Below are 25753 nucleotides of genomic sequence, written 5' to 3'. Positions count from 1 at the left end.
CAACAGACGTTTAGAGCATACTAGAACATCTGCTTAATTAGAGACACAATAAACTCGTTTGTCGGCACATTTCTAGGTGAGCCCGCTGAAAGCCTCATTGTACATTCCGCACATCTCTTCTTCAAATTAAATTTTTTTTCCACCCTTCACCTAAATAATTGTATTTACGTACGATTTTTTAGAGGGCCACGTGTGCTTCAAGGGGCCCATTTATTAAATATTAACACACACACAATGCAGCATTTGCCGCTTCTCTCGGCAGGGAGGCACGCCACACGTATTTATAGATCCGATTCGGCCCTGTAAAAACAGATTTGACTGCGTGCCAGTGTCACGAATATTTTTAGTTTTCATTTCACTCTGCTGTCCCTGCTGTATATGAACACGAGTATGCCAACTTTAAAATCATGCACTTTGCAGCACCTTTCTTTGTTTCTTATCTTCGGTCAAATTAAAAGCGGCTTGATTAAGTCATAAAGTTGTAATAAAAATCGTAGCAAACTAGAGCCGCCCGATGATGAATCTTCATTTTTATAGCTTTTGGCAAACTCGTCTGAAGCGGAGGATTAATATTAATTAGCACTGCTTCTTCTTCTCCTTCTCCTCACAAAAACAGCTAATTTGCATTTAAAGTAACCACTGTTGACATTTTTAAAACATCAAAGGCTTTTGTTTGCTATTTAAATTTAAAGCAGGATCTAACACAAGTTTTTGCAATTCAAATTTCACAGGCTGCTTGATGCCCTTCGCGACACCGAATCTGACCTCATCAAGAAAAAAGAACTGTTGAAACAGCAGGAGGAGAAGGGAAAAAATTTGTTGCAAGTGCTGCGGGAAATTTTGTCCTCCATTCACGAGTTTTACATCTTTGATGAAGACCAGAGCAAAGTCGAGTCCCAGCTCCAAGTATGAATTATTTTCGACTTTGAAATGAATTTCACTCAAAATTTGTGTCTTAACAGGAGCTCGAAAGAGAAGTAGAGCAGCAGTTGGGAAAATCCAACAGTTTGAATTCCGATATCAAAGAGCACTACACACAGACCCAAGAGTACCTGCCGTCCGATTTGGCACACGAGGTGAGAGTCAATTAATTCAACTGTCATCTGGGAATTAAAAAAAAAAAAAAATACAATTTGCAGCTGTCCGCGTTAGAAATTTTGTCCGAAAACGTCAAGGCGACGATGGAGGAAAAACAACGCGAGTTCAAACGTGCAAAGACGATCAGGTCTGACTACCTGAGAGACGTTGAAGAGGTGCAGAATTGGATTTTGGAGGCCGAGAAAAAGGTGCAGGACCAGTCCGTCGAGCCTCACATTCTGAAGGAGTATCTCCAGGTAAAATAAAGAATAAATTAAATAATTTCGATCCAAAATAATTACGATATTTATACAATTTAATTTTAGTTTTTTAATTATTAAAAGAAATGAAAATAAAAATAAAATAAAGATTCTCTTTTAAATTGCGTGTTCTAAATTTAGTTTAATTTCTTTTATTCAAAATTTCAGCAAATTCAATCCGAGTACGCATCAGCTAATGAGAAATTGGAAAGACTAACCAAAAACGGGCACTTCATTTGCGAAAAGTCCCGTGACGTGTCCGAGCAGGACCTGATAAGGTCAACCATTACCAACCTGACGGAGCAGCTGCTGCAGGTCAAGTCGTGGCTGGAGGAGCGTAAAATGCAAGTGGGCGACTCCATCGACTCGTGGCGCAAGTTCATGCAGCTTTACGAGCACATCAAGAATTGGTCCACCGAGAAAACGGCTTTCTTGGCGCAACCCCTGCACCTGGCCACGCTGGTCGAGGCCCGGCAGAAGGTCAATGACTACGCGTTGGCGGTCAAGAGCTGCAAGCACATTGGCAAGAATTTGGGCGAGATGGCCAAGGAGCTCGAGATCATCGCCAGCACTTCGAATAATACGTCCGACTTGCAGGAAAAGTACGACGAGGTGGACGAGCTCAAGACTGAAGTTGAGGGCAACCTCATTGAAACCGTAAAATAAATGATTTAAATTTAAATAAAAATAAAACAAAAATTTTTAAATTTGTAGAGCGCACTTTTGCAAGACACTGCCGAAGAGTGGGAGCAGTGTGAGAAAAAACTGAAGGACGTGCACGCCTGGATTGAAAAGTCGCGAAACGCACTTGACTCGCCACAAAATAAGAAAAAGGCGCTGAAAGACCAGTTGGCCATGCGCGAAAAAATGACCAACGACATTACCATCCAGAAAACAAAAATCAGCATCTCTGTTGAGAAGCTCCAAGTAAATTTTCTACAATTTTAAAATTTTGAAAATGAATTAATTGTAATTTTTTTAGGTGCACTTTAGGGGTGGAGTTGGTGGCGACGCCAAAGTGTCCGAACAGGCGGCCGAGATCATTCAAGAGCTGGGCCAGTTGTTGGCCGTGGTCAAGGAACAGGCGGCCACTCTAGAGAAGTGCCTCGACCAGATCGAAAAGTACCAGCAGGTAAGTGACAGGGCTACTTTCAGCATGCGTTGGCTCACTTTTCGCTGTGAACAGGAAATCCAGCAGCTCCGCCAGCAGATTATTAACGTGGAGCAGCAGCTCAGGGTAGTTATGGCACCAACCTACTTGCCGCACAACAGAGAAAAGGCGCTTGAAGAGCAGAACGTAAGTAGCGCTTTTGAATTAATTTTTGAACAATTTGGAAATTTTAAATAAATTTTTGATTGAGAGTGCGAGTGGTTTTTTGAGTGGATGGAGCGAGAGAATGCGTTACAGGGCCAATTGGATAAATTACAACTATTTTCTAGATGATTGAAATAATAAAATTTAGAGCGAATTATGTTGATTTATTGTAAATAAGTCTCCCCGTAGAGCACTTAGATTTTCCTTTTTTCATATCACAGCTCATTTTAAAAATTTTTTCCCCTGTTGGAATGAAATTATTCCGACATTCAAATTGAGGCGCACAGCTTACTAAATTGGTACTTTAAATAAATCTTTTCTCTCGACTAATACACAAAATTAAATAATCTGGTCACTGAAATAATATTTTTTAATTTTCACAATCATTTGGTGCTTTTTCAAAATTCTGGTTGGCTGGTATGTCTTTTGCTCGGTCTACCTGGTGCTTTTTTTATATACTTTTACTCTAAAGCTCATTCATGCACATCGCTCACGTGTTGTACATTATTTTATATATTATGCTCTCTCTTATGTACTTGTCATTTTTCATTTCTATTCTTTTGCCTTATTTTTCTTACACTCTTTCTCTTTTTGCACTTTTTCGGCATTACCACAGGCCTTCAGGGAACGTATTAAAGCCTTGCAGATCAAGATAACTGCTCGTAACGGGCGAATCAACCTCCTTATCCAACGAGGAACTCCAGATTTGGAGCCTTTAGATTCGTAGCTTCAAAACCTTTAGGTGCTTTTGTCTGGGCAAAGACTCGCGCAAAATTTCCTTAATGTCCTTGGTGCAATGTTCCTCTCTTGGATCCATCTATCTCTCAAGTGACCATCAGCAACATTTAGAAAGAATAAAAAATTAATAAAAAGAAAATACCATAAAAGCTCAGCTGAATATATCTCACTGAACTACCAAGCCTTGATGTGGGTGTCTGAATAGCTGATGTGATTGTTAGACAGTTTTTTCGTGCAATGAAAAAAAACCAAATCCTCTTCTTCTTCCAACCCAATTTACTGAGCCATTCCTTCTTTCTGGCAAAAATTTGTCACACAGGACCTGCAAATTGCTTTTTCCGAGGGCAGGAAACAGATCAGCTGGCTGACCGACAGGGTCCGCCAGCTTGACCCGTATGAATCAGCCGCCCCCGCACCGGACCGATCTGCATCCTACGCTGACATCACCGCGAGGAGGGTTGGCCCGGCGCCAGCAGCAGCCAAGATCGCGTCAGAACAATCCCAAATTTGCCACACATCTGCGAGCCGAGAGGCGATTTATGCCGAAAACGCCCCACGCGGCGCACAGCGGCAGACGACGGCCGATGAGGTAAATGGAGCAGACTTGGCCGGCGGCCAGACCATTTCGCCAGCGCCACTGCAGCAGAAAAATAAAGATGACGCGCGCGGGCAGCACGTAGTCGAGAGCAAAATAGAAGAGCCTCGTCTTTCTCCGATGGCTACCGCCCCGAGCGGCTGCGGTCCCTCGTATGCCGACGTGCTCCGCGGCCAAAGGGCCCAGCAGCACCAAGATGGCCTTGAGGAGCCGCTGCCGCCCCAGGTGACGGAATTGTCTTCTGCAGAACGACCGGAAACAACAGGTGAGCCAGCTGTTGCCGAGATCGAACAGGAAGGTAAAGAGGAAGTTGTTGAAAATGTGGAAATTTTTATCGAGAGCCACGTGCCCATTACCTTTGAGGAAATCGAAACGCCGCAGCAACAGACGGAACCTTTGCCATCTACCTCGAAAGAAGCAGACTCGAGCTTAAAAGGTGAGACCTACGCCCAGGTTCTGCTGAAGGGAGCCAGGAGACTCCTCCACCGAGAACATAACAAGAGCATTATGAGACAGACGAAGTCAACCGAAAATCTAGAACATAGGAAAGATGGAATTTTTGGGTCGCAGGTATTTGAGAGGAAGGAGGTGCACCGCAGCTCACCCATGCTGGCGCCCAGATTGGTGGCCGCGCGTGACAGGAGCTACGAGAGGAGCGTCAGTCCGCTTGCAAGGAGGTTTAGGAGAGGCAAGTTGGAAAAAACCAACAGCGAGGAGGGCAAAAAGAGCTGGAAAAGCACCGAAGCGCTTCGTAAAGAACGCAGCGTCAGTCCCTTCACCAGGGTGGTGTACAAAGGGAGACCGCATAAAAACCAGGGCGAGGAGCGGTGGAAAAGTTCTGAAGCACTTTCTCCCGTGGAGCCGAAGCCAAAGCCAGAATTTTTACAACGAGAAATTGTGAAAAAAGAAAAGCAGCCTAAGTTGGAAGTTCAGAGTGTAAAATTGGAAATTGTGGAAAAGCAGAAAACACCGGTCAGTTCTTCAGATTCGGACGCGGCCCAAAATTCGCCGCCAAAACCAAAGCCGAGGAAAAAATTAAAGAAGAGTAAGAGCGAGGACAAGCCCGCGCCTCCACCCGAGCCGGTAGAAAAACAAGACGAGAGAGCGTCAGAGACAAAGCAGAGCAAAGTTGGCACGGACGACGCTCAAGCTAATAAATCGTCGGCCGCTATGCCCGTTCCGACCAAAAGAACCAAACAAAAGAGCAAATTTAAAAAAGTCAATAGCGAGGAGAAGGCGGCTAATTCACAACACGTGGAGGTAATCATGCCGTCTGAAGAAGTTCCGGCCGCTGTTTCAGTTTCTGAAGAAAGTGCAGTCCCTGAGGAATATGCTGGTGCCCTGCGAAAACCAAGTGTGGTTGCACCACACGGTGGTGATGATGAGTTTTTCATTCCCCCAGGCATGGATTTTGAATTTTTGTCTAAACCAATTATCACCCACTCAAATTTGTACCTCAACGATGAGCAGAAAACATCCTACTCTATAGAAACGGAGGTCATTCACAAAAAGTTTGACGTGGTTGCTGTCGAAATGATGCCGAGCGACGATGACCTCCTCGATATTTCTCCCCCAAGTTTTCCACCCAGCCTATCTGGACACGAGGTGCTTTCGGACATTCAGGTATGCCACCTTCCTGTCCATACTACGGAAGAAGTGATCTTGGAGGCATCCAAAAATATCAACCAAGTATTCAATTTGGAAAATGCTGATGTCTTGAGCGCTCCTCCGGCACCTCAGATCAAAAGTACGCCGGCCCCGCAAGTTTTGCAACGCTCCTATTTGAGTGAAACATCAAATGCGAGCGAAGAGCTGAAAGATTTGAGCCATGAAGAGCAGCCGATTGCACAGGAGACGGCGGTAGTCACCACCGAGATTATTTTGTCAAGTGCTGAAAGCACACAGAACCAAGTACTGAGTCAACCTGAAATCGTAGATTCAAAATTAGTTTCAGAGGAAGTACTCACTTACGAAGAAAATATTTTGACTGAAAATGCCTCGGTGGTGCCGCTTGAGCCCTTGCAGGGCAAGGTAGAAATACTTCTCGATACCCTGGAAGACAATGACGAATCCGTGGTAAAATTTGAAAGTGCAGAAAGCTGTGAAATCCCGCCTTTGGAAACGGAAATAAAAACTTCCACGGCAAAAGTCATCCAAGTGCTTGAAATTGTGGAACAAATTTCAACAACTGAAGTAAAGAAAGAAAATCAAGCTGAGGAAATAGTTGTGGTAAAAACTGAAGAACCAGATGTAGAGCAAAATGAAATTTTACAGAACGGAAATCACGAAGTAGAAACACAAATTACAGTGCACCGCATCAAGAGCAGAGTGTTGCCTTCGTTTTGGCTCAATTACTTCCTTTATCGGGACGCAGAAAACAAATCCATAAGCCAGTCTTTGCCTAGTCAATCCCAACAAAATGTCACTGAAATAGTGGATCGAAAAGAAATGGATAAAGCACCAGAAAAATCCATTGAAGTTGAGATGAAAATACAATCAGCTCAAAAAAAGCAAATGAACATTGTACCTAGAGACATGATCGGCTTTTCAGAACCAAAATCTCATGCTGATGATCGTCAAAAGGAGCAAACGACCTTAACAATGCAAGATCCCTTGACGAACGAAAAGATAAATCGGGAAAATTACCATCTGGCGCGCGATGCTGAAGCCAAATTCCAATCGCAGCCAACACAGTTTGTTTCACCAGCAAGCGAGGAAATTAAAAAACATGAAAATGTAGAAATTTTACTTCCGAGTGAAAAACAGCACGTCAAGCAGATGGTCGACGCATTTTGGGATAATTATAACGCGTGTCAGGACGCCGAGAGGAATTTCCATATTTTACTTAGCAAGGAAATGGAGGAAAAACCTGCAGTGGAAGTAAAATCTGCTGAAATAAACATTCCAAAAATTGACCAGGCTGAAACACAAGATAAACCAGTTGAAAGTGCAAAAGAAATTCCGCTAAAAGAGCCTGAAACAGCACTTCAAGAAGTTAAGCAAGAAAATTTATCAGAAGAAATCAAAACAATATCTGATAAACTTGTTGACACAAGTGACGAGCTTTCTGCCACCAAATCAATAATAGAGCAAACCACGGAACAACTGAAAAAGGAGTATTCACTGGTAAGAGCAGATTTCTGGGAAAATTATTCAGCCTGTCATGACGCCGAGATGAAAAATGTAAGTGGGATGCCAAATTCCACCACCAAGGTTGACATTCTTCAAGTCACAGAGGCCGAATTATCTCCGGCGCCAGTTGTAAAGAGAGAGCTGATTGAGCGCGTTGCTGAAATCGTGCCAAAAGATGTTGGTGAAAAATCAACAGTAAACACTGATGTGCAAATAGAGCCACCAAAGGAACGTGTAAATGCAAGAAATGGGACTGGAAATTGGGACTGCGATAACAAGCAAAATAACCAGCCTGAAAATGTGCCCATTAAAGCAAATGTGTGTGAAAACGATTCTATCATTCAAAATGATGAAAGTAAAAAATTGGTGGCACTTGTTTCATTTCCTGCAAAAGAAGAAATTTCTATGGCTAGAAAAGACAAAAAAGTCATTGAGGAGAAAGCGAAAAAAATCACAAACGCACCAGAAACAATAAAATCGCAGCAAGGCAATGATGAAATTCAACAAACTACGAGCGAAATAGTAAAATCTGATTTTTGGGAAAATTATTCCAAGTGCCAAGACGCAGAACAGCAGTTACATCTGCACCAAAGTAAACCCACGGCAGAAACCCCAAAAGTGACAGAATTTATTTTGGCCGCCCCGCTGGAGAGTGGCGAGCAAGCAGCTCCTCCCAAGATGAAACTGATCGAAAAAGCGGTGACTGCATCAAAAAGCGCGGCCGAAGAGGTGGCCTCGTGTGAGCCTGTGGCAGAAATTATACCAGAAGTTAGTGCCAAAACAACAGCTCCGCGCCTTGACTTGTTCCACGGTACTTTTAATTATGACCTAATTGCGCTTGAGGATGCCGAAAAGGCGTTCCAAGAAAAAAAGTGCCAAGCTAAAGTTAGCCGTGACGTGGTGGCTCCTCCAGCAGCGCCGAAAGTAGAACAGAATTTGAAAACGAGTCCTGCCGAAGCCCGAGTTACTTTGATCCCTGCAAGTCCTGAGAAGAGCCTGTCGGGTCCAGAAGAAGCGCCAACGGACGAGAAAGAGAAAAGGCTTTCCAACAGCCAGGTGTGGTTTCGTGGTGGATCGCTTTGCCGGCTTTTGTGTTTTGCCCTTAATCGAATGAGATTATTATACTAATACGATGAACATAAATTTCAACGTTCCATCTTAAAAGTATTTTTTACTAATCTCTCCGCAGCATGAATGGGTTTTGTAATTCATTATTATTATAATTTTGACTTAATAATCTAGGCACTGGCGTGAACAGACCTCGTTAGTTTTTTTTTATTACTTTTTATTTTTTTATTTAGTTTTCCAGGCTTTTGATTACTTCAATCCACACTATTTGCATTATTATTTAATTTATCACTCATTAAAGTTTTGGGTAAAAAACGTGATTTAGTTTCAGCCCTTCTGACCTCTGTTTTAACTCCAATCATTCTGTTACAAAAATAAAAAATAAACATGATCGCATCGAATATGCAGCCATTTGATCGAGTGCTACATAGAAACGAAAACCGAAGATAAAGAGCACTCGATCAATAATTAAACATCACCGTTAATCGACCTGCTTGCTTTTTGCTAACCGCGTTTTCAGTGTCGTTTTTAATTAAAAATTAGAATTAACAACACCTTCTAAAAAATTGAATTATTTTTAGGACATTGAAAATCTCTTTGATGAGCTCGCCGGTCTCGTGAGCAAATATGAGAATGACGTGAAAAATCTACCCAGAGAGGAGCTAAAGTCGTCGATTGACTCGCTCGAGGTGAGCTTTTGGTGTATTTCTATTTGGCGTGAAAAAGACGCGTAGCCATGGAAACGAGACGAATTTTGACGCACAAAAATAACACTTTTCTTTTATGTGCCGCGCGATGCAGAGCCTGCTGGACGAATTCATGCGATGGGAAAGAAAGGTGAATGACGTGTTGGCTGATATCAATTCGCACGACTCTGAGGAAGCCCCTGAGGACTTGGCCAACTTGCAACAGATTGTACAAGTTCTCCTTTCATCAGCATCACAAGGCAAAAATGCCATTATTGTAAGTCTTGCACATTAATTAATTTATGAATTTTTTAATATAAGAAATAAAATAATAATTATAAAAAAATCTTGAAAATATTAAATTTGCGATTTTTTCTAATTATTTTAACTCTGATTCATTAATAAGTTAGTATTTAAATGGATTGTTTTTAATTTTGACGAAGCGCTTATTTGGCAAAAAAGAAAAGGAATAGTAAATTCATCATAATAATATTTGTTTATAAATAACAGATATGAAATTTTTTAAGAAATAATATTATGAGAAACATTGAGTAAAAATAAATTAAGATTTTTAATTGCTTTAATACTGGAAGATGATTAAATTTTATACATTTTATTAGGAAATGCTGGCGGCTGCAGCTCAAAACAAATCGCCACCTAGAGAGACAGCTGAAACTGCCCCTCTTGCAGTCGAAAAACAGCCAGAAATATCTGCATATGAAAACGAGCCAGAGAAAAATAATAAAAACCCACCGAAGAAGGAAAAAGAAATCATTGGAGCTGTTTCTACGGAATTGAAAATTACAGAGGTTGTTGAGACTTCGGTTGCTGAAAGCTCTTCAGAGCCACAATCAATATCAGAAACGTCCTCTGAAGTTTCCATACACGTTTCGGCCGATACCGATGCAGACGTTCAGCTGAAAATTGCTGTTGTGGAAGAAGATAAATCTGAACCAAAGGCAAAATCTAGAAACAAGAAGAGAGGCAAAAAGGGAAAGGAGAAACAGCAGCCGGAAACAGAACCAAAAGCAGTACAGGAGGCGGCAAAGAACACCCCCCAGTTAGAACTAAAATTAGAACAAGAAAAATTACCAGAAACAATTCAAAAACTGGAAAAGGCAGTTTCACCAGAACCACCTCCGCAAAAAGAAAAGCAAAAATCACCAGAACCTGTGCTTGAAGTGGAAAAGCAAAAATCGCCGGAACCAATTCAAAAACTGGGAAAGGCGGTTTCACCAGAACCACTTCCACAAGTAGAAAAGCCAAAATCGCCAGAACCCGTGCTTGAAGTAACGGCCACAGTAGAGCCGGTATCACAGGTTTTTGTCGAAATACCAGCAGATCATGCTCCTAAAGAAGCCCCTATCCTTGACATCGAACAGGAACCGCTACATGAGGCCGAGGATTTGGTGCAGATGACTCAGTTCCTTCAGAGATCCACTCCTGAGATGCAATTTGACCCCGATGAAATATATAAAACAGCCACCAGGACGATGATATTGACGCAAAACACGCAGGTAGCGACTGTCACGCGGAGTGTCTTTGTTGGCGACGTGCCAGTGAGTGAGCCTGAAGTTTGCCAAGTTGTGACACACTCCAGAGTTGTCGGCGAGGAAGAGCGGTTGCAGACGGAGGCTAACGGCAAAAAGGAAATGGTTGTTCACCAGAAAATCGTGACCTCCACTTGCACTCCGGAGCAGATGCAGGGAACTTCTGTCGTTGATATTCAGGAGATCACAGACGCCCCACATGAATTGCAAGCTCTGATTGACGATTACGAGCCAAAATCTAGCTCACACGTGACCACTATTCTGCAACAATCCTCTAGAAGAGTTGTCAGAAAAATTAAAAGAATTATCAGGAGAGTTGTGATAATTGATGGTAAGGAGCAGGAGGTGGAGGAAATAGTCGAAGAACCTGAAGAGATGGAAATTTTGGAGTCAAGCGTTCCACAGCTAAGCATTCAGTATACAAAAGAGACACAGCCAGCAGACAAAAAGGACGATGACATCACCTCTACAATCCAGCAGGAAATTTCTACTCAAGACAACACGATTGAGTCTAGTCTGGCCCAGTCGATGTCAGTACCGTTGAGTGAAGCTGATAAAACTTCTGCAGAAACTACTCCTCGTGACTCGGTAGGTCAGCAGTCGTCAACAGGTGCAATTCCAAAAGCGCAGCGCAAGAAGAAAAATAGAGGCCGCAAGGGTAAGGAGCGAACACCTACTGAAAGTCAAGAGACTTCTCAGACTTCGACTGAAGTTTTGGAAGAGGACACGATGCCCAATACACCGGTTGACCTCGAAACGGACAAGTCTGAATCGGAGCAAACGTTGACGGTTGCAGAATCATCTCACGTATCAACACCAGTGCCAGCTCAGGAGATCAAAGCACCATCAGTAAAAATCAGAATCAGTGAAGGTTCTCCCAAGGTTGAGTTAGAAATTTGCACGAATTTGCTTCAAGAGCAGTCGGCACTAGAAAGCGATGTTAAAATTTCCTGCTCCATCGAGGATTTAGAACAAACTTCTTCTGCAACACCAACTGCCGATCTGGAGCCTCTCCAAAAGGGCAGAAAGGGCAAGAAGGGCAAGGGCAAAGTTCTTGTAAAAAGCATTACCTCCACAGTGTCCATTTCAAATGGAAATTCCAATCATGACGAGAAGCCAGCTCCAATTGTTGAAGTTGTTCAGAAGGGCGGAAAGGGTAAAAAGAATAAAGGCAAACAAAAGCAGCCATTGGAGGAACAGCAGGTATCCGGAGGCGATGAATCTAAATCTGAAAGTACTGCTTATGAAATTCACGTGCAGACAACTGTGACGGAAGAAACATTCCAAACAAGACCACCAAAATCTGAGTCACCGATTCAAATTACAGAAATAACTGAAAAGGAGGTCAAACCTCAATTTGAAGGCCATATAAGGGATGAACCATCACAAGTTGAAATTTCTGAAATTATTGACGAGTCCCAAGAAATGAAGGATGAACAAACGGAAATCAAGCAAGACTTCAATGAGTTTATCCAGACCAAAGAAGAACCAGAGGGCAGAATAAAACCAACAGAATCATCAGTCAATGAAGCGAAAACTCAAATTTCCAACATGATCGCCAAAATGGCGTATAAGAAAATGCTTCCAAAGGAAAGCATTGCGCGCAAGAGAACATCTCTGATTCTAGAAGTGCCCGAACAAACTCCAGAAGGCTGCAGAGCAACGGTCGCAGAGAATCTGACTGCTTTGGCATCACAAACTCATGGAGAAAATCGGGAGGTCCGCATCATCACAATTCTCACTACCGTGTCTACCTGGCTGGAAGTCATCGAGTACCAGTTGCACACGATTCGCGAGCTGGGTGACTCCAGAGAGAGAAACACAGCTATTCAAAACATCAGAAGCAACTCTGATCAAATCCGAGTTGCTTTGGCGACGCTCCACGAAAGTGGGCAGAGCACTTTAGAGGGCCAGGATGAGATCCAGAAGTGCCTGGATTCAGTAACTGAACAGCTAGAGGTGGTCGAACATTTGACCCAAGAAAGCGAGTCCGACCTTGAGAACTTCAATTCCAGCTGGCAGGAACTCTTGGAAAGTATTGAACAGGCCAAGGCCAGATACGCCGAAGGAGAGGCTGAGTTGTTCACTCTGCGGAGTATCCCAATTGGAGAAGAGCTCTTGGCCCATCTTGATGGAGCCCAACGTGATAACCAGATTCTTTCCCAGGCGTGCAAGAAAATTATCCAAAGGGGCCGTCTGCTTATGAAGAGATACCCGCAGATCAGCATTCCAGTAGAAATCTTTGAGGTGGCTGAAAATTCTCGGAATTTAAGTCACAATCTGGCTGCCGAGAAAGACAAGGCCTTGCAGAAAATCGCCATCACTGAAGAATACAAGAGGACCATCGAGGAATTGGCGCAGATTATAGAAGTGGCGCAGGTGTTGGTCGAAAGTCCTCTGGTGGTCAACGACCGCGAACAGCTGCAGGAGGAGATGCAGAAGCACCGCAAGTTCTTTGCCAATCTGAGCCACTGCCAGCAATTGCTCGAATCGCTGGACACGAAATTGGACGAGGAGAGCCGGGGTAGCCACGCCGAATTGCACAAAAATCTGCACAGCAAGGCATCGCTTATCTTAGACGATGCTGCATGCAAGGCGCAGAGGATGGCTCTGGCCGCGTCCAGGTGGACTTTCTTGGAGCAGGGACTTAAAGAGGAGGACGCTTGGTTGAAGGTTGCGTTGCAACGGGTGCCAGAGTTGGATCAGGTCACTTCCGCCGACTGCCAAAAATACATTTCACAATATCAGGTATAATACAAAATAATTTCTTTTTTTTTAGAGAAGTAAGGTATTGAATTAAATAAAAAAATTGCTCCAAAAAATTGTAAGATTATAAAGCTAAGCAAAAGCTATTTTTGTACTCATAATTAATTAATATCATTAATTAATTTTTTGGTACTTTTTTCGACGAGAAATTTTATATGCCCAGTTTGAAGTTTGGGCACTGAAAAGAAAAAATTTGTAGTTTGTACAAATTTTCAAAAACATTTTATGATTATTTGATTAATAATTAAGAAGTCTGTAAAATACAAAATAACTTCTCAATTAATTTATGTAAATTTTTTTTTTCTATTTTCCACAACAGGCCCTATTAAGTGACGTAACTGCTCACCACTGCCGAATTCACGAGCTGACCTCAGTGGCACACTCGCTACAAGAACTTGTGACCTGCGGTGGCCTTGAGTCCACATACCACAAGCACGCAGATGCAGTCAGCAAGCTGCAGGAAACAATCCAATCGAATCTGCAGAAGCTGATGGCCTTCAAGCACAACTGGAACCGCTACGAAGACCTAAGTGAAAAGGTCGAGACGTGGGCTAGGGAGACCGAGAGCACTCTGAAGAACCTTTCAAACCAAAACTTGACCACTGCCAACATGAGATACTTTTGGGTAAGATCAAACGCCATACAAAAATGAATATTAAAATTATTCAATTTTCTATAGAGTTGTATTTCATAATTTCATATTCAGATTTATTACTAAAAATTGAATCTTTTTTATCTCTTTAGGAATTGAAAGCTCAGTATGAAGTATACACCCTGTCGAAGAACGAGGCAGCCGCCCAGATGAACCAGGCGTTTGTTTCTCTGCACGTCGCTGACGAAATGCTGCAGCGGCAGTTCCAAGGTCAACTGGAAGACCGCTGGCAGGTCATTGCTGAGAAAATCTCCACAATCCAGGGCAAAATCAGACACAATCTGAGCCTGGACAACTCTGTGCTGGACAAAATCGAGCTGATGGAGACCGAGCTGAAGGACGTCCACACTTCCATGAATGAACTGACACAGAAAATTCAGACTGAGGAGGACATCCTGCTTTACATCCAACGCCTACAAGTAATATGAAAAATATAAAGCTCTAAATAATTTATAATAAAAAATATTTTTTCAGATCCTCCTGCAAAGATGCGAAATCATGGAAGAGGAGCTGAGTGCCTTGGGTCCGGCGTCTCCATCCCAACTGGAGGAGGTGTCCAGGTTGATCAACTCGTCCAGACGATTGAGCCTCCAGCTGGGAGAGGAGAAGGAGATGGCCATCACCCTGAGGGACAAGTTCTCAGCCTTGGTGAAAGGGTTGGCACAGACAGCCCATGTGCAGGAACTCATCGGCAAAAAATTGGATGGCTGCGAGGAAAAGGAGACGCAGACAAGTGGAGCCGTCGAGCAGGCACTTCACGACTGCACGGTAAAAAATCTAAGACAATTTTATGCTAATTCGACCAGTAATAAAAAATCAGATATAATTTTAAACTAATTCAACCAGTAATCAGCATCCAATTTATATTTTAAAAATTATTTGTCAAATAATTAATTAATAACTGCATATAGGAAACTATTTAATATAAGAAGACTAGATCAACTTTAAATGCACAAAAATTTTGTAAAATCATTATCATATTATTACTATGCCAAATTTTAATTGAAAAAATGCATTTTTTTTTGCATCGAATAAATAATTTTCCCTGTCTGTGCAGGTTCATAAACTTTTTCAGAATTCAACTATATATTGAAATAAATTATTATTAAGGAGGATTTAATTTGTTTGCATATCAACAATCGCATCGCCCCAATTTAATTTAGTGAATGAGGAAAATTTGACCTAATTTTTTAAGATTTAAATAAAATAATTATTCAACTCAATATTTAAATTTCATTGGATATAATAATTTAAACTAATTAATTGATTACGTTTTTAATTGTTGTTCCAGGTGATTGAGTCCGACCTGGCCCTGCAATGGCAAAAGTTGATGCAGTTGCGCCAGGCGCTGCACAGCCTGCCCCTGAGTCTGAGGGCGTCCGTCAGCCCTGTCGGGGTGGAACGCGAAATGTCCAGTCTGCAATCGAGTCATCTGCAACTGGAGGACAGGACCAAGGAGGTGTACGGCCGGTTGAGGAGCAAACAGCACGAGTGGCGCGCCTTCGACAAGAAACTCGAGGCCGTCCAGCAAAGTGTTCAGGAGACTGACTACATGATGGACCTGTTGACGGTCAGGGGCGGCCTCGACTACGAACAACTCAAAGTTGCCACTGAGAGGCTTGAGGTTAGTCCAGCTAGATAATTTTTCTTCAATCTTACAAACAAATTAGACTAATTACTAGACTTACTTTTTATCTCAATGGAGTCTGATTTTTTTGGAATGGTTACTTTTTTGTTATTCTAACAAACAAACATTATGTATTCTTTTTTTTTTTTTTCTTATAAATTTCTTTTTAATTCAAAACATAGAAATTCAAATCTAAATTTAAGAATTTAAATTTCTCTGATGTTTATATAAAAGAAAAACTTCACACTTGACAATAATTCTTCTTATCTATATCGCTACGTGTAAATTACCTTTAAAATAATCAATTAAATAACGGAAGGGTTACTCACCTTTCGATGTCACTCGCTGGCTGCATCCATATCAATACCTGGAAATTGAAACCAAAATATAAATTAAAACTGCTGCGCTCATCCATAAAATTAAAACCACAGGCGGAGGTGATAAAAAGCTTCTTATAATAGAATAGATTGGACTTCAAATTTTTGCACACACACTCAGCTGAAATTTCACCTCACGCCTGCGGTTTTGCAGAAAAAGTTAATTAAAGCAAAAAGTGCTCACACAGAGTGAGAGAGTTGCAAATCCACAACGCTCTTCTTCGATCTCCTCTGGATCTCTTCACACGATTGTCACGAATTAAACACTCAAAATGTTCAGTATTGTCATAAAAGTTTGTTCCGTTTGAAATTGACACAGAACACTCGCGAAATTCAGCAATTTCCACGCAAATTGAAAACTTTCCGTATGGCGGGAAAATTCTTGTAAACAGACTGGTTTGTTTTGGTTTGTTTTTTGTTTGCGGCCACGTGAGATTAGGGGGGTGTGCGATCAGGAGAAGGGGAATCTCCAGGGTGGGGAAGCGGGATCGGCCAGCAAAATAAAAATAAACAAATGCACAGGCACAGGGTGATGTTTGCTGTTTTACAAAAACAAGACGAATCGCGAGGAAAGATTTCGTCGAAAATGCACGGGTTTTGCGAATTCTGCGGACTGAATCGAAGACTTAGAAACTTTTGCGCGTTTCTTGGCCATCAAAGAGCCCCCGATCGAAATTCTTGATGTGGTTTTTGCGAAAAGCAGCCAGAAGCTCAAAGGTGAGACAAATTACAAAATGGAATGGACATTTTTGATGAAAAATATTTGCATTGTTGACTTGCAATTTTATTTTTTCTGATCTCATTTCAGTTGATACACTTAATTGATAGATTTATGTTCTATTGCAATTCAAACTCAATTGACATCGAGTTTTTATAAAAGTCAATCCATGACATGGCCGAAATTAATTAATGTTTCAATTTTCTCTCAAACAATTTGAATCCCAAAATGCAAAAAGTTTGTGGAGGAAACGTTTTGTGCTGAGATTATTAATAACGAATTAATAAAACGTGATACGTTTAAAAAATCGTCTCGAAGTAATTTGTCATGCATCCATGTAATTGCGGTGTTTATAAATTAAATTTTCAAACTTAAAAAATAGTCAGGAATGCTAAATTTAAAACAAGCTTTAAAATTGCAATTTGCTGCCTTTGTTTTTTTTTTATTTTAATTTTTTTTAAATAATATCACTTGTTTCAGTTTTTGTCATAAGATATTTAATTTTTGAATACTAAATTTTTTTCTTAAACAGACTTCTACGTTTCACAAAGACGTTGCAAATTTCAAAGAACTTATGTATTTTAAATGGACTGATGTAATTGCAAGCTTACACGCTTTAATCTTGTCCGTGTTTTTAACACATTGAGCCGAGTTATTAATGATTTTCGCGACCTCTGATACTTTTATTGAATTCTATGCTTTGTATTTATTCTCTCGACTGCACGATAGGGATCAGATTACACTCTTTCTGCGAACTCTGCTATTTCCATCGATGAGCAATTGAAAGTAAATCGTATTACGAGTCTTTTGCATGCCATAAATTGATTATGTTTGCTTTTATCTAGAATCGAGAACAATCAGATCATTGCACTCACCAAGTGCATTTCTGGAATTAGCAGTTCACTTCATGAGCTGTGGAATTTTTCTATTTTAATTTAATTTGGACATTTAATTAATTCATCAAATATCAAAAGATTTTTATCAATTTAATACTAACGTAAAATGGAAGGACTATAACAAAGGCCTCTAAATAATATTTTTGTTTTTATGTAACCAAATTTCTGTAGTATAAATAGATATTTTGAAGAAAATAATGAAAGAAATTGAATTTTTAAATAAAATGGCTCCAGAATTTTAAGACAGTTGAAAAAGACGTTTAAGCGTCGGTAGACTTTTGTAAAATAAGTACCTAGAGAAATCTGTTTTTACCTATACCAGGGAAAATCAGACATCCAAATTTATTGTCTTTATCTTAAAATAAACAGCAATTTTTGTCAAGACTAATTTTAATTTCTGATTGTGAATCATATTTCATTTGCTTATTAATTTATTATTGACTTGTTTTGATAAACTGCCATTCACATTCCTGAAACCAGCTTCCCTTGATTCAATGAGAAATTATTATTAAATGCATCATCAATTATGCATTGCATAGCAAATTTTATGTCTACATAATTATTAGTTTTATGATACATCATCTGAAGTGAGAATTCATCAAAATGTAAAACCAATTTATTTGCTGCGAGAAAGCAAAAGGCGTTGCGTCGCAATGGGATGACATCAGCCGCCTTTTCTGGAAACAAAAATTGCTTTCCAGAACAGGCGGCAGTAAAACGGCTGCGATTCACATCGACAGAATTTATTATGTTTGCATAATGTAGCAGACTTGTGCGTTTAAATTGGCAATGCCGAGTAACGTAATAGTTAAATTTAGCTTCTTTGTAAAAATTCAATTCGTTTATTCTCTCACAACAAGTCAAATATTATTTTGGGGGGAAAATTACATTGAAGAGAGAATTGGCAGCCAGCCCTAGTAAACAACTTACTAAAACTCATAAACTCAATTTGAAAGCAAAAGTGTTTCCAAATTGAAAAAATATAAATTCATGCGTAAAAGTTTTCAACAATACGAAAGAAAAAGCACTGACATTTATTAATTAAAAATTATCACCTCTGTTGTTTCATTTCAAATTGAGTTGCTTTAAAATTTAGCACACAAAAAATTGATGCGCTCAAATTTTGTGAGAATAATATTTCAATTATAACCAGAAGAAATGATTTAATTAATTAATTTAAATGGATTTAATTCCATTTTTTGCCTCTTTCATTATGAGAATCAAACGATAATATTATTGTTATAAATTTATGAGAGGCTAGTGCCCTACTTTACTTTGAATGTGCCCAAAAGGAAAGTATTCAATTTCATTATTTGCGAGAGGTGTCATGCCATGTGAGTCCAAGTGTAATTGAATATAAGGTTTTTTGCGAGCACTTGCAAAAAATAATTAAAGTTTGTGTGAATCTTGGGAACTTGCTCCTCTCAAGGGTTCCCAAGCAAACCTAACCACGATTTGGGGGACATACATTAGTAAATTTATAGGATTTGTTTTTTACTACAGATAATTTTCATTGGACTCAACCAAATTTGCATAAATTTTTTTATATTGAGAATTACAAAAATTTACAATTACGAAAAAATGGGTTTTAATTGAGGGAGTAACAGTAAATTGTATTAATTAGTGGCCAATTAATTAATTAATATTTTGGCCGAGTGATTGCACAATGGAAGCGTGACGTTGACTAATGGTGCTTGCAGCGGCTGGTGGGGTCGCTGGGCCCGCGGGAGGAGCTGCTGTCGGAGCTGCAGTGCGCGGCGGTGCCGTTGGCGTCGACGAGCGCGCCAGAAGTCCGAGAGCGGGTCGAGGAGAGCGTCGCCTCGGCGGTCAGTGCGTGGCATTTGACGAGCGGCAAGGTGCGCTCCCTGTGCTCGCGCTATCAGGACGCAGTGCACCTTTGGCAGCGCTACCTCGTCGCCAACGACGCGCTCCGCCGCTGGACCGACCACCACGGAAACCTCGCCGAAGACGCTGAGGACCTCAAGGCGCTCGCCGCCCTTGCCAAGGTATGTCCTGTTTTTTTTTTTCTATTTTTTTCCTTTACATCGCGGTCAAGCTCAAAGGTTTTGTGTACAATTTTTACCTGATTTTTAAATGATTCCAGCTAAGGACAAATTTTTAAAAATTTAATCTAAAAGTAGAGGGAAATTTAAAAAAAGAAATTAAATTATTTTCGTTTTTTACATTCAATTTTTTTTCATAAATGTATTATATAAATATTTAATTTTCTTCTTCAATTATCATAAATTTAAAAATAAAAAAAATTCTTTCAAAACTGTCTAATTAAAAAAATCTATATCTTTGACAAATTCTTATTTTGAAGACTATGACTTAATTAAATAAAATTAATTTATAATGAACTGTTTTAAATGCTGAGAAACTTGCAAAACTTTTTTAGTGGTTTAGCTAAACTTCACAGAGGTGCTAATAAATTCTTCTCAGTGACTCCATCAAAAGTAAATTTGTAATTGTAATTATCAGCAAGCCGTTAATTGTTAGTGAAAATCTCACATTACTATACCATGCACATGCACACACTCAATTATCTTGCGCGTCGGCTTAGTTTTTTGACCAATATCATTTATGGAAGTGCGGTTTCCTCTTGGTTGTTAAGTGTCTAAGTTTTTTTTTATTGTAGAAGTTAAAACAAATTTTCCACAAAACTTTGTTATCTTTTTTTCAATATTTTTATAATTTCAATCTCCTTTCATTGTTTATTAAGTACAATAAAAAAAAAATAATAAACTGACAATGAGTAAAATTTTTAAATTAGGTTCCATTTATTCAATTTCTTGTTTTTATCTGCTTCTTTCAATATTTCTATAATTTTTCAATCTAATTAATATTTATATCAACGTTTGGAATGTTTGCAAGTAAAATTTCCACGAAACAACTCACGAAAATCGTGTCTCTGCTTACCCTTTATTTATGATTATCTTATAATTGAGCCTACAGGCGTATGAAAATCTTTAATTTTTTTACGCTCGGGACCACCACAATTAGGACTCTGACGCGCACAATTGTGATAAATGTGAATCAGGAAGGAGATTTATGAATGGCGTGGGGGTTGGCCCCACAGTGTATTTGTTTCACAAACATCCAAGAGCGGATACGCCGCGCCGATCCGGCACAACAGCCGCGATAAGATAGAGCTACGCGAGAAATAGAGTGTGTGATCCGACCATCTCTAGCCGCGCTCTGATGATCAAAACTTGCAGAAACAAGTCAATTAATATTGGCCGGTCCGAGAAACAAAGGAATCAGAGCTATGCTTATTAAACTTTGGTCGACAAAGAAGAAGTGTGACGTTGGCCGCACATGTGGTCGAGAAACCCGCCAAGGGCCAATTATTTGCTTTGGCCTGATCACTCAAAGTTCATCATCGCCGTGACGTTGGTTGCACAATGACTTGTAGTGAGTTCATGGCGGTACTCCACTTTTCGGCCACACTTCTGAACACAACATGCAAACACGTGAATGTGGCGAGCAAAGAGGTTGAATTCTTTGGGAATAAAAATAAACTCGTACAAAAATAAATCTAGAATTTTTTTAAAAAATGTTAAAATTTATTCAATAAACCATAATTTAAACTGAAATAAATGAAAAATAAATTTAAGAAGGTTTTAATTTGTTTTTGAAGGACTGGCTTTTGCTAACAAAAAAATGTCTTTCCGGTTATTGATGATTACTTTTTTTTCATAATTTTTGTTATATATACAATTGTTTAATTAAAAATCTTTGAAAATTTAATTTCCAAAAATTTGCGATAAGGAAAATTAAAGTACTTTGTTTTAATTGGCATTGCTTTTAGTTGCGGAAAGTAAGTTTAGCAACTCCAAAATTAAAATAATATCAATAACAAGTCCAAAATGCTGATATTTTTATTTCATTAATTTCATACATTGTACCTGAAAAATAAAAATATGACCAATTAAATAAGAGCACAAATAATTTATCTTATTTACTGAATTTGTGAAATCAGCCCAACTTTTATCCAGATATTGATAATTCTTCCGGAATTGGCTCTAAAAATTTTAATAACTTTTTCACATATCGACGCAAACCAACAATAATTTATAATTGCATTGATTTCAAAATTTTGTAAAATTTCTTCAAATGTTGATATTAATTTGGCTAATAATATGATGAGGAGAAAAAAGGCATAGTTTGCATGAGTAGCTATCGGTTTTCGGAGCCAAATTTACTCTGCTCTAAATCTAGATCTTTTGAGGTTTTGTTGTTGAATTGGTGAGGTCATAATATATGATAATAAAAATCTATTCGATATTAACTCGATCTCTCACAGTATGGGATTGTAAATAATGCTTATCTAAAAAAGGTTATTTGTCAACTTGTAAAATTTTGCACAATATATTTCCTAAAAATCAGGAACCTAAATTTTCTGAAAAAACATTTTCATTAATTTTAAAGTCATAAAATTGTACTTGTACTTTTCAGCTTGCAAGCTCAGTGAAAGTAGAAGTGTGCATGCGTTTTATTGGCCCAAAATTCACGCGCAAAAGACCAAAGTTGAGCACTAAAACTGCACCTTTGAAGCCACTTATACACGAAGCCGAAACGTGCGTTTCGAAAAGCCCTGAAGGAGCTCGGGAGTGAATAAATAAATCAGCCAACCAATTTTACGTCAACTTTGCACAATATGCGTTATAAAATGCGGAGGGCTATATTTGCGTGGCCCACTTGTGCCGCCGAGTATGTGTTTCGTTTCATCGCACACAAAATCCAGCGCAGCACCCTTTAGAGTCAGAAAGAGAGTGGCACCGCGCGAAATCCTTCGCGTGATTTTCGGGCGGAACGAAACTTTTCTCTCGGCGTGCGTGAGTGGCACGCGAAAAAGCCAGAATGAAAAGATGCTTCCTCTGGAAAACGACTGAATGGGTTCGTCCGTCCTTGCCCCGAACGGACACTTTGTTGTTTTCTTTCTCTCTCTCTCGAAGTCTCGAAAGGCTAATTTTAGCCGTGAAGTAAGAAGCGATGATCGAACCGTCTCTGTTTCTTACATCACCACTGCTAACTGCCGCCAGGTATATTTATTTCTCGCTCTTCGTTTCTTGTCCAAATAAAAAAAATCAACCGACCGGTCATGGGCGCGTGGGCGGTGGACGCCCTTCGATGCGGGTCATTCCATTATTCGTTTGCATGCGGTGGATATGCAATTACAACGCGTCGATCACAATCAATTAACTCAAAATCGACGGTTGGACAGAGAAGGGAGGTCGAGCCAATTTTAGCGCAGCCGATGCTGCTGATCAATGAATGTACTCGCATTAATTAAAGAAGTGCTGATCGCACCAGCCGAGATAATAACATATTATGGTGCTGGGTTTCACTTTCAATATTCTTTTTGTTCTATACCATGATGTGTGCCACATTTTATCAGATGGAGTGTTCTTTTACAATCTGTACCAATTTAAAATTAATTGAACAAGCTCAAATTTCTTAAACTTATACAATTAATGACGGCATAATATTATGAAATTATTTAGACCCCGGTCATATAAAAACATTTTTCTTGCATTTGTAATTTGATAAACTTTTCATTGAAATTGGTTTAAATGTTGTTTACTTACAATTGAATTAAAGTTCTCATTAAAAATTTAAATGTTCAAATTTTGCTGCATAAAATCTATATTTTGTAATATTTTGTCACCTTGTAGTTACTAAAAACGCATAATAACATTTTCCGGCGAATTCAATTAGCAATCTGCTGTCAAGGTTTTATTTAACTAGGGAAAAATACACCATCGCAAAGTTTGTTTTGGAAGAGCTCTTCGTCAGCAGTTTTCCGCTAATTGTTGTAGATTTTGAGCAGAAACTTGCTTCACTGTTTCGCATGCACACAGAACCCGTTTACAAATTAGGCACCGAGTTAACATTAAATACCAGCTGCAGTAAATTCGATGTTGACATTAATTTTTAAGAGGGAATGCAATTTACATAAGTACTGAATGGTGCAATTCATTAATTTAACTTTCGTGCTGCATAAAATATACAGAAATTGAATTGTTTTAAATTTTAACACCTGAACGTCAACATAAAAGTTGCAACCAATCAAAAATGAAATGATGAAGTATAAAAGTTATGTCTCACATCCATCATTGTTAGCTCATAGCTTCACCAGCTTAAACTGAAGACGAGGAAATGCATCTAAACAAACATCATGTTCCACAAAGAACTTATCAGATAAGACTGTTTTCAAAGCGGTAGATTCCTAAAGAACTCTGAAGATCTTCCTCGTTTTGAAGTCAAAGCTGAAAATAGCAATGAGCAAGAATCGCGAACTGAAACAAGTCCTCCTTTTGTTTCTTTCAAGAGAGTTATTTCATTTCACTTGAACCTATGTGAAGTGGTTAACGAATTTTTGTAAATAAATAACATCTTGTCGCCTGTGCGAAGAAAATGAGGCTTGTTTGTTTTGCCGGCGCGGCGGCTTTATAAATTGCGGCCATTCAGAGGGAAAACATAAAACACGCTCTGAGATAAGCTCGCCCTTTATTTGGCTGAGATCAGCACCGCGTTGAGCTCGTCGAAAAAAAATATCTGAAAAAACTAATTCCACCGTATATGTTAAGCAATCGCACTACGCATGGCAATGTCAATCCTTGAGGTGACTTTTGATTTTTTTCTTTTGTGTATTCGCGCGATGACAGGCACGATTTTTTTTTAATATTTGCATTTTACGGTCGATTCACGATGTTAAAACACAAACAACGACCTTGTTGCGCTCTTCTGAAGGTAGTAGCACTTTATTGTTGGAGAAGGTGTGCGTTACATGGACACATGAAAATATCTGGTGTCTTGAACCACTGAGCTTTCCACTGATGAAATGTTCATTGTCAAAGAGTTGCCGTTTTGCTGATAAAATTTAAAACCAATTATTTTATTTCTTAAGCCAAACAACCAGAATTTTTATCCGAAATAAAAATTATTATTTTATCAGTTAAAACAATTTATATTAAATTTACTATAAATTTGATAATTCTGATATTTCCATTTTGCTGGATCTTGCGGAAAATTCAAAAAGTTTTGATTGTACACCACAAAAGAATTGATCCACGTAACTTCTGCGAAACACATGCCTATTATTTAATTTTATGAACTTGCAAACAAGTTGTACGTGTCACTTGAAGTGCGGCATACGACAATTTGCTACCCGCAATATCATTTCTAGAACTTTTAGCCTCTCTTATTGGCACAATGGAGGATAATTGATTGGTTTGCACCAAAATTGTAAACAATGAGAAATGTGTATGTGTACTTTTTACTTATATTTCAACGTTATTACTAGAAATAATAATTTGAAAAAAGAAATTAAATTTTAATATTTTCTTTAAATTTTTTTAAGCAGTTTTGTTTTATTTTGTATATTTAAACTCAACTTTTGATTCAATTTTCATTGTAGTTTTACTTTTACGTCGCAATTATCCACAGCTTGATCCCTTACAAAGTCAGATTGTCGACCTTTGTGAATTGCAAACGAGGTTTTCTTTTTTTATTAGCATTTTCTCATTATTTGATATGTACGATTTCTCCTTGCTCGCCAACGAAAATAAATTCAGCGCCGTCGGCAACGGCAGACAAGTTCGCATCCATATAGCAACACACAAAGAAAGCAATGACAAAGACCCGCGACTTTTCTCGGTCTCAAGTGTATACGAGAACGTCTGGCTTGAGCGAAATGAGGCGCCGTCTTGTTTGCACTTGCAATTTTCGCCCGGCGCTTCCGCTAATTATTCGCCGTTGAAAATGTTGAAATTCGGTCACCCTCGCATTTGGCAAAAAATTTGAGGCACGCCGAATGTTGCGGATGCCGGTCGGCATTCTCGGGGCGTTTTCCGCAGCCCGACCTTTCCCAATTTGTCGCGCCGGAGCCGCAGCAGCGCCCAGTATCGATTTGCCCCCGACCGGCTGCTCACTCTCATCTGTCTCGACGGCGACGTGGATGAAGCCGCACAGCATCCCTTGCCTCACTCGTCTGCTCCCAGGTGATTTTCTCCGGCGCAACAGTTCTGACCTCGGTGACCTTAAATCGCAACCTTACTGTTAAAATCGCTCGTTCGGATGCTCTTCAAAATCGGTCGAACGGCTTCCTTGGCGTACGTCGCCAACATGTTCTTTTTTTCTTCATATGCTAAAGGTCACCGGCGTGTCTTGCTCTTTCTTTGAATGTCGTGCTTGTGCATTTTGAATGTGCGGCCGCAGTTTCAAAATCAGTCGGAATAAGTCACTTATCTTAATGAACGTCGGTCGATATCAAAGAAAGAAAGAAAGTAGT

At 39.6% G+C, this 25753-nt stretch overlaps 2 protein-coding genes across 4 annotated transcripts in view; both read left to right on the top strand.

The window, feature by feature from the left end:
- Positions 1 to 3679, top strand: part of LOC132192621 (muscle-specific protein 300 kDa) — a 66882-nt gene extending 63203 nt beyond the window's left edge. For all 3 annotated transcript variants that reach the window (XM_059612681.1, XM_059612672.1, XM_059612663.1), the window contains 8 exons: positions 732 to 906; positions 963 to 1076; positions 1140 to 1334; positions 1506 to 1994; positions 2052 to 2264; positions 2320 to 2469; positions 2524 to 2634; positions 3269 to 3679. In XM_059612681.1, coding sequence (XP_059468664.1) covers positions 732 to 906; positions 963 to 1076; positions 1140 to 1334; positions 1506 to 1994; positions 2052 to 2264; positions 2320 to 2469; positions 2524 to 2634; positions 3269 to 3379 — 1558 coding nt within the window. In that variant the 3' untranslated portion in view covers positions 3380 to 3679. The remainder of the gene's footprint in view (positions 1 to 731; positions 907 to 962; positions 1077 to 1139; positions 1335 to 1505; positions 1995 to 2051; positions 2265 to 2319; positions 2470 to 2523; positions 2635 to 3268) is intronic.
- A 173-nt stretch (positions 3680 to 3852) lies between these two features.
- The window catches only part of LOC132192639 (muscle-specific protein 300 kDa-like), a 30802-nt gene continuing 8901 nt past the window's right edge, over positions 3853 to 25753 (top strand). The window contains exons 1-9 of the mRNA XM_059612693.1: positions 3853 to 8173; positions 8767 to 8874; positions 8987 to 9148; positions 9492 to 13169; positions 13507 to 13812; positions 13932 to 14258; positions 14314 to 14607; positions 15131 to 15463; positions 19158 to 19463. Of these exons, the coding sequence (XP_059468676.1) occupies positions 4106 to 8173; positions 8767 to 8874; positions 8987 to 9148; positions 9492 to 13169; positions 13507 to 13812; positions 13932 to 14258; positions 14314 to 14607; positions 15131 to 15463; positions 19158 to 19463 (9582 nt within the window). The 5' untranslated portion in view covers positions 3853 to 4105. The remainder of the gene's footprint in view (positions 8174 to 8766; positions 8875 to 8986; positions 9149 to 9491; positions 13170 to 13506; positions 13813 to 13931; positions 14259 to 14313; positions 14608 to 15130; positions 15464 to 19157; positions 19464 to 25753) is intronic.

This window comes from Neocloeon triangulifer, unplaced genomic scaffold (genome assembly GCF_031216515.1).
Source record: "Neocloeon triangulifer isolate White Clay Creek 2 clone unplaced genomic scaffold, ASM3121651v1 ptg000001l, whole genome shotgun sequence".
NCBI lineage: Eukaryota > Metazoa > Arthropoda > Insecta > Ephemeroptera > Baetidae > Neocloeon > Neocloeon triangulifer.
Note: the sequence above shows the minus strand (reverse complement) of the source record. Positions and strands in the feature narration are given on the sequence as shown.